Consider the following 10135-nt stretch of genomic DNA (forward strand, 5'->3'; position numbering starts at 1 on the left):
TGGAGGTTTGAAAGAGATTTATTTAAAAACAGAACACAAAAAAAAGCTTTGGTATTCCAAAACCCAACAATCATCATCACTAGAAAGTTAAGCACCTCCCCTAAAGCCCAGAGGTACAAAACCACAGATCTCCATAGGCTCATGATAAGAAAGACACAATGTGCAAACCCGAGGGCGACGGAGACCCACCCCCTCCACGCAGGCGGCATGCGGGCCTCCAAACCTCCCGAGGTGGTGCATATTGGAAATCACTGCCAAGATTCACTACCAAGAGTGGATGCAAAAGCCATCCAGCAAAATCTCAACAATAAATTAAAAATTCATTCAAGAAAGAACACATTAAATTAGGAAAAGAACACATTTTTTCCTAGACAAGTCTTTTCAAAAGAGGGTCTATTTCCTGGGACAGAAGAAAGGGGGAAAGTGGAAAGAGTGAGTTCAATTTCAAGTATTTTCCGTATAGGTTCATTTTATTGAGTCGAAAGCTTACAAAAAGTCCATCAGCCCCTCCCCTCCCGCTCCCCGATGCAAACTCCTGAACATCCACACGCACTTCCGAGTCACTGGTGTCCCCCAACAAGGCACAAAAGGCTGGGTGCTTTCCAAGGATCCCTTGTTCGCAGCAGCAGGACTTTCAGTGCTGGGTGTCTTGTGCAAGTGGTGACTGAAAGCAGGACTGATGCCACTCAGACACTGGGATCTTCCTGTTCAATCAACAAGACAGGTCGTTACTGCTCACGCCAACCCCGGTGGACAGCTACAGCAATCTCAAGGGAAGCAGGCGATGGAGACACCCTGCTGGCACCCCACCCAGGCTCCGAGCCCGCCTTGCTGACAGCGCTTGGCCCAGGGACGGGCTAGAGCTGCCACAGACTCGGGGGCCCAGGTGCCTCCTTAGGCGGGTGCGGCGAGTTCACGGGCTCTGCTCTGGCCAGGCCCGGCTGGAGGGGCGGGCAGATGACACTGGGCAGGACCTGCGAAGGCAGCTTGGCCTGTACCCCTGATCAGCTGGGAACCACGGGTGAATGGGGATACGCCAAATTAAGAGCAGAGAAGCCCACCACCTAGCAGGGAGAAGCGGCTCACCCGCCTGCTTAACAGAGGCTGCCAGATCCATGCGATGCAAACGCAGCCCCTGTCCTGTGACGGCCACCCGGGAAGGCGGCCTGCACATTTCCCTTTGATCTGACTTTCTGGGTTCTTCACGCTTGAGGAGCTCAGACCTGCCTCTGGCCCTTCTCCCACTCCTTCAGGTCAAGTGCTACTTCCTTTTCCAAACCAGAAGCCACAGAGCCTGTTTCTCCTGAGTCCGGGCTCTTTAAAGAGTGGGAGCACAGAGCTGGAGCTTAACGTACCCTCCACCCCACTACACTAGACTCGGGACAGAACGCGAGGCCAGGGCCCCGGGCTCTGGAGGCGCAGTGGCTTTATACCTTACTCCTGAAGAGGGGCTTGGCGCCAGGCCCACAGTACTCGTTGTAGATGAGCTTGAATAGGAAGAGGTGGAAGAGGGTGATGAGGGAGGCCACGCTGAACCAGAAGAGGAAGGGCAGCCCAGGGTCCTGCTGGGCCATGTGCTCGTCGTGGGCCAGGATGGCCTTGAGGTGCAGCGTGTGCCGCAGGTCCTGCAGGTGCGTGAGGTCGGTGGAGATGTAGAGCAGCGGCGTGATGGGCTGCGTCACCATGACCGAGAAGGTGTGGCCCTGGGGCGCCGAGGTCAGCTCCACAGGCTCGTCCAGGCAGCCCGCTTCGCAGGCGTAGATCTTGACGAGCTGGCCGCGGGACTCCACAGACACGTGCAGGTACGGCTTGCCCTCGGGGTCCGCGAGCACGGCCAGGTTGATGTGGTCATTCTTGTAGCGGATGCCATGCAGGGCGTAGCTGTTGTGCAGCACGTCGGGGTCGGCCTGGAACTGGAGGTGGTTCTCGGTGAACTGCAGGCCGCCGAAGCTGAGCACCATGCCCTGCAGGATGCCCGGGGCGCCCGCCCGCACCAGCCCCTTGCAGCCGCGCTTCTGCAGCGTCAGCCTCCACAGGTCCCAGAGCTGCAGGATCTGCTGGATGGAGGACAGGCGGCCCGGCCAGAGGTTCCCGGCGTGCATGGTGGCGTGGCCGCTGAAGCAGTGATCTTCGTAGTTGAGTGTCGACTCCATCTGGTCCCGCTCCCTGTGGCTCAGGTCAGGGCTGAGCAGCGGTGCGGGGGAGCAGGAGAGCATGTAGTACAGCGTCAGGTTCACGGTCAGGCCTGACGGAGTGTGGGCATCGGTGATCTTCTTCATTTCCACACCTGTAACACCACAGAGGTTGTACATTAAGGAGGAACGGCATTGCCAAGAGGCTGAGGTTATGAAACAAAGCCCAAGAGCAGCAGAGACACGAAGCTTTTGTCCTTAGGGATGAAAACAGCAGCTCCAGTCTCCCACGAGTACGGGAGAACAGCATCCTGCCTGGCTTCCTCACGTGACCACCTTGAGCTCTCTGGGCCTGAAACTGAAAATCCTGCCAGTGGGGCTCCTGCCAGAGCCCAGAAGAACACAGATTTAGCCAAGCCTAGGGCGCCAAGTAAAAAGGCCAGTTCCCCGACTCCAAGAACTGTCATCAACGCCCTGGCCAGTCGTGGGCTGCTTCTCTCTCACCGGGCCTGCAGCTTTAAACATCTGAGCACAGGATCTCCCAGATTTGTATGAGCTCTCCACTCAGCTCACCGCCCACGTGGTGTCTCAAGCTGGATGTCTGACAAGCATTTGGAAACTGACAAGGTTTGAATCCTTGCAGCCCCATGCTAATCCTTCCCTAAATCATCTCCAGACACCCGCTGGAGCTCTCCCCGCAAATCCAGGAGTCACCCTCAAGTTCTCACTCCCCACAGCCAGTCCACAGAACGCCCCGGTGGCTCCAGCTGCAAAAGTATCCGACTCATCCACCTCTGCTTCCGCAGTCACAGCTCTGGTCCCAGCCACCGTCCTCTCACCTGGGCTCCGGCCAAAACCTCTTATCTGGTCTCCCCACTCTACCTCCCCCCTCTCCCCCATACTGTCTACACTCTGACACAGCAGCACCGGGACCTTTAAAAATGTGCACCAGGTAGTGCCTCCACCCTGCCTCCCATCTCACTTAGAATAAAATTCACTGTCCTCACCAAGGCCCCAAGGTCCTTTACTCTCTCTCTGGCCACTGCCACCCTCCCCTTGCTCACTACCTGCCAGCCACAGTGGCCACTCAACCAAGCCCGCCCCTGCCTCAGGGCCTCTGCCCTGCTGGCTCCCTCCAGACCACCACACGGCGCTGCTTCTAGCTGTGTAGGCCTCAGCTTCTGCGATTCCTGCTCAGAGAGGCCTCCCTGACACTCTTCGCCCCACCCACTGCAGTCACTCACCCCCAAGCACATATTCTTATCTTTTCTCCTTAAAACGCTTGAGCCTAAAAAGCTATCTCGCTTTTTTTATCCAAATTTTCACTTTCTAATGTCTGTCTTCCGCCCGCCCAGAACTTAAGAACCATGAGAACAGGGACTTTGTTCTGTTTGCTTCCGTATGCCCCACGTGAAGAACACTTTCTGGCAGAAGCATTCGATAAATACTTGACTAAATTAAAGACTCTGAGCAACTAAGTTTAGGATTTATACAACTAGAACCGTGGAAACCAAAATCTCTTAATCTCTCTCTCCTCTACACTAGGATTTCCTTTTCTTAAGCAGTCAACGGGGCGAAGGAGTTTTCATTTGACAGGAGCATCCCACCTGCTGAAGAGATTCCACTACCCACCCCCCCACCCCCCATGAAAAAGCTGCAGCCACAACAGCGAGGCCACAGCTCAGGCTAGCGGGAGTCATGTCAAGAAGCCCATGCCTGTCACCAGCCAGAACTGTGGGAACTGAGTTAAGAATCCTGGGATCGGGCTTCCCTCGTAGCTCAGTGGTTAAGAATCCGCCTGCCAATGCAAGGGACACGGGTTCAAGCCCTGGTCCCGGAAGATCCCACATGCCGCAGAGTAACTAAGCCCGTGCACCACAACTACTGAGCCTACACTCTAGAGTCCGCGAGCCACAACTACTGAGCCCACGTGCCACAACTACTGAAGCCCACGCGCCTAGAGACCGAGCTCCGCAACGAGAAACCCGTGCACCGCAATGAAGAGTAGCCCTCGCTCACCACAACTAGAGAAAGCACGCATGCAGCAGCGAAGACCCAATGCAGCCAAAAATAAATAAGCACATTTAAAAAAAAAAAAAAAAGAATCCCGGGATCGGCCAGGCCTCTGGCTTATCCTTTACCAATTGACCTCCCAAACCACCCTGCTCAAATAAGGCTTCAGCCACAAGAACGAATAACAATAAGACCTGCCCTTCACACTCCTCTTTCACGACAATCTCATAAAAGTCCTCTGAGGTAGGTGCTACTGTTATTATTGAACACAAGCCCAGAGAGAGTAGGGTTCAAGGTCACACAGCTACTAAGTGGTGGAGCAAGAGTCGGCCCCAGATCAAACGCCAAGCCCAAGTTTGAACCACCCCGGGACCCCGCCCTTCAGTGTCACCTCTGCAGACTTTGCAGGGGCATCTCCAGGGTGGACCGTGCTCACCCTGGTGCAAGGTGTGGACGGTGGACCAAGCACTCGCCAGGCCTCACCTGGGCTGAAGAGCTGGGCCCAGAGGCGCTGGTGGTCCTGAAGCAGCTCCGCCGCCGGCATCTCCAAGAGCTCCAGCATTTCCTTCCGTGCCAAGTCCTGGAGCACCTTGAGCTCCTTGCCTGCTTTGCTTTTGAGCACCTGGGGGTTAAGAGGGCCGGAGACGTGCACCACCCACAGCACAGTCTCGTCCAGCTGCGTCTTGGGAGCCACTTGGAGACGGTTCACTAACTTCTTGGCGGCCACCACCAGCAGGTGCACCAGCCCCGTGGGAAAAGGCGGGGACCGGCCCGAGTAGAGGAGAAACTGATGGTCTCCGACCTTCTCCAGGGTGCTGGTGAAAGCCTTGGGGACCGGGCCGGCAGTGGGCCCGACAGTCTGCAGCGCGGCCACGCGTTCCGTGGGGTTGTTGAGCTGGATGCGCTGCAGATAGACGTGGGGTCGGCCCCGGTGCGCCAGGAAGTCCTCTTGCAGCAGCACGCAGTCTCGGCCGGATCCCGTGACGAGGCCGGAGGCCGAGGCGGGGCCCGGGCCGGCGGCCGCAGGGCCGGGACCCGGAGTCCCGAGCTGCAGGCAGCGCACCCGCCGCAGCAGCCCTTCCCGCAGCAGCAACACTGACTCTCCAGCTTCAGAGAGCGCGCTCAGCGGGCGCAGCTGCACGAAGGGCACGAAGTCCGGCGCCACGGCGGGCTCCCGCTCGCCAGGGGTCACCCACAGCCGGTTGGCGACCACGTCCAGGGCCAGGAAGCCGTTGGCCACCAGGGCCGGCACTCCGGGGCCCAGCGGTACAGCCTCGCCCCGCTCCCGCAGGCCGCGCCACGCGCGGGTGGCTGCCTCCAGACAGGCAGAGGGCTCGGCGGCGCCCGGCTCGCCGCGGGGCCAGGGCAGCAGCTGCAGACCGCCCGCCGCCCGCCGCGCCCCGGAGCCCGCGAACCACAGAAGCAGCACCAGGAGGCCGAGCAGGCAGAGTAGGCGGCGGGCCCAGCTGCTCGACAGCAGTCCCGGCAGCCCCTTAAGCCGCTGCTGCAGCCACATCGGGCCGCCAGGCGCGGGCGCGGCGCGGGGGCGGCCGCCGGGCCCGCCGCCCAGCCCACCGGCCCGGCCGCCCGCGCCTCACTCCCGGACCCGGACCGCGGCGCCCACCCCAGCCCCCGTCACAGGCGCCGCGGCAGCCGCCACAGCCGCTTCCTCCTCCTTCTCGATTGCCTCCGGCCGTCAAACGACACGGGCCGTCAAGCGCCGCCTACTCTTTTGCGACAGATGGAAAAGGGGAGGGCGGAGGGAGGGGAGAGGGGCGGGCCCGGGAGAAGGAGGCGGGGCCACAGCGAAGAGGGGGCGGGCACCGCCGGGGTTTGGACCGTCAGTTCTCGAGCCTGCAAAGTCCAGAAGAGGAGAGGGGTCTGCGGAGGACTGGAAGCGGCCAATTCATGGAAAACAAAAACAAAAACGAAAAAACCCACCGCGCTAGCTAAACCGAACACGTGTTGGGCCCCATTCGCTACTAATGGATTCAACAGCCCCAAGATTTTTTTTTTTTTTTTTTTAAATATTACAGTGTTCCGTAGACCTCCCTTGCTATATGTTCGGTGTTTTTGATACATGTATATAATATGTATTTGTATACGTATAGTAACACTAACCTTCATTTATCAATTTCCCCCCTCCTTTCCTTTTAATTAATTAATTTATTTATTTTTGGGTGTGTTGGGTCTTCGTTTCTGTGCGAGGGCTTTCTCTAGTTGTGGCAAGCGGCGGCCACTCTTCATCGCGGTGCGCAGGCCTCTCACTGCTGCGGCCTCCTTTGTTGCGGAGCACAGGCTCCAGACGCGCAGGCTCAGTAGTCGTGGCTCACGGGCCTAGCCGCTCTGCGGCATGTGGGATCTTCCCAGACCAGGGCTCGAACCCGTGTCCCCTGCATTGGCAGGCAGACTCTCAACCACTGCGCCACCAGGGAAGCCCCCAAGATTTTTTAAAAATAATTTAAAAACTTTTTTTCTGTGAAAATGATCCTCACTGCAAAAAAAAATAAAAGACTTAGAACTGTACAGAATAGTACCCCCCAAAAAAAGAAAGAAAAAGAAAAGAAAGTAAGCACTGTCAACCAGACTTCCTAGGATATATTTTGTTGACAATTCTTCCAGACCTATCTGGCTGCATGTATAGCATATGGGACACAAATCAGGCCCAGGACTGTCCATTTCTCTACCACACCAAGTCGTCTTCTTGATGTCAACCGTGAGTCTTAACTTATTAAATAACATAAAACACTAAAGTCTCATGCTTTGAAAATGCTTTAAAATTGTGTATTATCAATGCAAAAGACAAATTTTGTTTTGTTTCTGGGGAAAAAATTCAATCTCAGCACAGGGGCAGACAATAGGACGATTGTTTCCACTTTAGTTTCAGGACATTCCAAAGCCAGACAGACAGTGCTTCCCAGTTGTTGAAAATTAAACGGTCATTTGAGGTGGCTTCTTGTGGGCTGTGAGCAGACACATGTGTGTTTGCCAAGTCTTAGGGCCAGCACCCTATAAGAAGGCAGCTGTCCAGGTGATCCTACAGTATGCTTACCTTCTTTTTTAAGATCATTATCAAAACATATACACAAAATTCTTAATTTCCACCAGGATTTCACAAACCCCACAGAATAACTTCATGGATGTGCAGGAATCCATAACCTACAGTTAGAGAGATAGGATCCATCCAAGCCCCTCAGGGAGGCAGAAACACTTGGGAGGCACAGTGAGATGAGAGCAAAGGACTAAACCAGGCTTGATCCCACCTGTGAAATGAGGATGACCAGAGAAACTGCCTCTCAGGTTTCTGAGGAATAAGTAAGTTAATACAGGCAAAGCAAGCAAGGTGCATGACATGGGGTAAGTACACAGTAAATGTAAACCCACATAATTATTTTTCGCTATTATGAATGTCTGTGTAAGAGACATATACCTTGGCCTACTTCTGAGACTGCTTCTGGGGGAGCAATTCCTGGAAGTCGATTCCTACGTTAAAGAGAAGTTTCATGCTGGTGCTCTTAACTCCCTTACCACTCTCAAACGCCCCAGGGGAGGGAATCACAGCCCACGATCAGCAACACAGCCACAACAAAGCCAGGAGGTCAAGAGTAAGGACACTGGCGTGAGGCTGCTGGGGTTTTGAATCTTGGCCTTGCCGCTTGCTGGCAAGTCAGCTAGCTTCCTTGGGCCTTGGTTTCTCCATCCATAAAATGGGGATCATGAGACAGAGTAGGATTGCTCTGAGACTTAAGTTAGATAAACAAGTTAAACATTTAGCATACTGCCTGGCTTAAAATAACCATTCATTATTTAATTTATTTTTACTAGGAAACAGGAAACACATGTACATGACACAAAATTCAACCTATACGAAAGGGGGAAGAGCGGCCATTAAGTCTTCCGCTTTCCTGGAGCCCCAGCTAGTCAGTTCCTCTTCCCAGATGCAACCACTGCTTCCTGTTCCTTGGATGCTCTTCCAGAAATTCTATTCACTTACAGATATATAGCCATATAGACAGAGACCTATATTTTTCCCTTCACAGAAATTGTAGCATATTATATACTCTTGCATATTACTTTTTTCATTTAAGGGAACAGCTTGGAAATTCCATTATTATTATTATTATCATCATCATCAAAGGGGATAGGTGCCGGTGGGACTAGCTGATGGGTGTAAAGGGGGAGGAGGCTGAGAATCGGCTGGCAGCACAGAACGTGGCTGTCCACTGAGGCCATCGCTCTTCCTCGGGTCAAGAAAGGAAACGGTAAAAATGGAGAAAAGCAGAGGATGAAAGGGAGAAAAGCCCCTTGTGGCACCAGACCACTACCCTCCAGTCCAGCTATCCTTTCTGCTTCCCAGAAAAGCAGAGTCCTGTGCCTTTAACTGTGCACAACACGTGCAGCACGTAACCTGAGTAACATCTAGGCAGCAGCCAACCCTGGTTAAAGAGACAAGTCCTCCTTTTGGATGAAGCTTGGACCGAGTTCAAGTTCCAGCACTTTGGTGAAGGGTGGCAGGCAGGCTTCACCAGGGTGAATCCTTTCTCCAGGGGAGGCCAGCAGCCTCCAAGATTGATTCCCCCTCCTGATTTTGCAATGACTCTGGGAACTCCACTGCCCAAGGATTTTTTTCCGTCCATAGTATGTCACCATTGAGGTTCTCCTTGGGCCCGAGCAAAAGGGAAGTTAGAGCCGGTTTCCAAAGTCGCCTCCCTTACTGTGGTCCCCCATCAGCTGTGTGACTTCGAGGAAGTTGCTTCACATCTCTGAGCCCCGGTTTCCTTATTTCACAAATGGGGGCAATACTGCCTAACTGGCAGGGCTGTGGGGAACATGGCATAAGCCAGAGCTTTGAAAATTGAGCCAGTCAACACATGCTCCTTCTCTTCCCCTCTGCTTATCCCTCCATTTCCTCCTCAAAGGAGCTGGAATTTCAGTCTGCATCCTCCTGAATTCAAAAACATCCGGTGGATTCTGGCACCATGTCCTGTCCCCAGCTGCAGAAACACCCCGCCCTAGGTCCCAGGTCCCAGCTGGGTGGCAGAGGCCCTGGATTGCACTCATGCCTCTTCCCTTTACTTGCCTTTCGAATTTAAGCTTGCTGTTGGGTCCCCCTGGGCCTTACTTCTACCATCTTTACCATGAGTAAATCTCTGTTCAGTGAGATGATTTCCCAGGTTCCCAGGCATTGTACCTATCAACTAAAAAGAACATGTGTTGGCTTTGTTTGGATTGAACAAATAGTATATATTCATTGTAAAATGATTGTAAAAACAATGAAAAATATAAATAAGAAAATAAAAACTACCTGGCAATAACACACACACACACATTCCCACAAGTTGGAAATAATGACTGTAAATATTTGGCTGTCATTTTCTTTTAGCATCATCTCTATGCATTGTATCTGTAAGGATATATTTTTGCTGAGTGGGGTCATACAGTATATACTGCTTTTCCCATGTAACATCATGTCAGTAGTGCATTACCCTGGCTGAAGCAGTCTTAAGAGTGCTGCTGATTTCTCTTTTCCCCAGGACCTAGCATGGCCTGCTTTATGTTGTTCATTGATAATCATGACATTCCTCCTCCCTCTGCCCTTTCCCCCTGTGGGTGGGGAACCCCCTGCCCACCCAGGGTTGCACCCACTACCCACTCCTCTGGAGCCTAACCTGCTGGGAAGGATCTCCCTTTGAGGGTCTCTTCCAAGGATGAAAATTGTTGTTGTTGTTTTCCCAGAGATGGCTGCCTCTAGCTGACATCTGCTCCAGGAACCCTTGTTCTAGAAACCCTTGATTTGTTTTTTGAAGACCCACATCTGTGAAGAGACCCTAAACAACTTCTTTCTTCCTTCCTTCCTTCCTTCCTTCCTTCATCCCTCCTTCCCTCCCTCCCTCACTTTCTTCTCTCTCTCTCTCATTCATTCATTCATCCATTCATTCAACAATGTGACCTCAGGAACAAGACCTTCCTTGTCTCAGAGGTTCCCTTTG

At 53.6% G+C, this 10135-nt stretch overlaps 1 protein-coding gene across 1 annotated transcript; it reads right to left on the minus strand.

Annotated features, from left to right (window-relative positions):
- On the minus strand, positions 1-5843 carry KIAA2013 (KIAA2013 ortholog). The gene is made up of 3 exons (XM_068538903.1): positions 4629-5843; positions 1434-2287; positions 1-704 (listed from the first exon to the last, which is right to left on the minus strand). Exons 1-3 carry the CDS (start codon positions 5659-5661, stop codon positions 687-689), a joined length of 1905 nt encoding a protein of 634 aa, XP_068395004.1. The 5' UTR covers positions 5662-5843; the 3' UTR covers positions 1-686.
- Between the last annotated feature and the right edge of the window lie 4292 nt (positions 5844-10135).

The sequence above is a fragment of the Eschrichtius robustus genome, chromosome 3 (assembly GCF_028021215.1).
Source record: "Eschrichtius robustus isolate mEscRob2 chromosome 3, mEscRob2.pri, whole genome shotgun sequence".
NCBI classification, from domain to species: Eukaryota; Metazoa; Chordata; class Mammalia; order Artiodactyla; family Eschrichtiidae; genus Eschrichtius; species Eschrichtius robustus.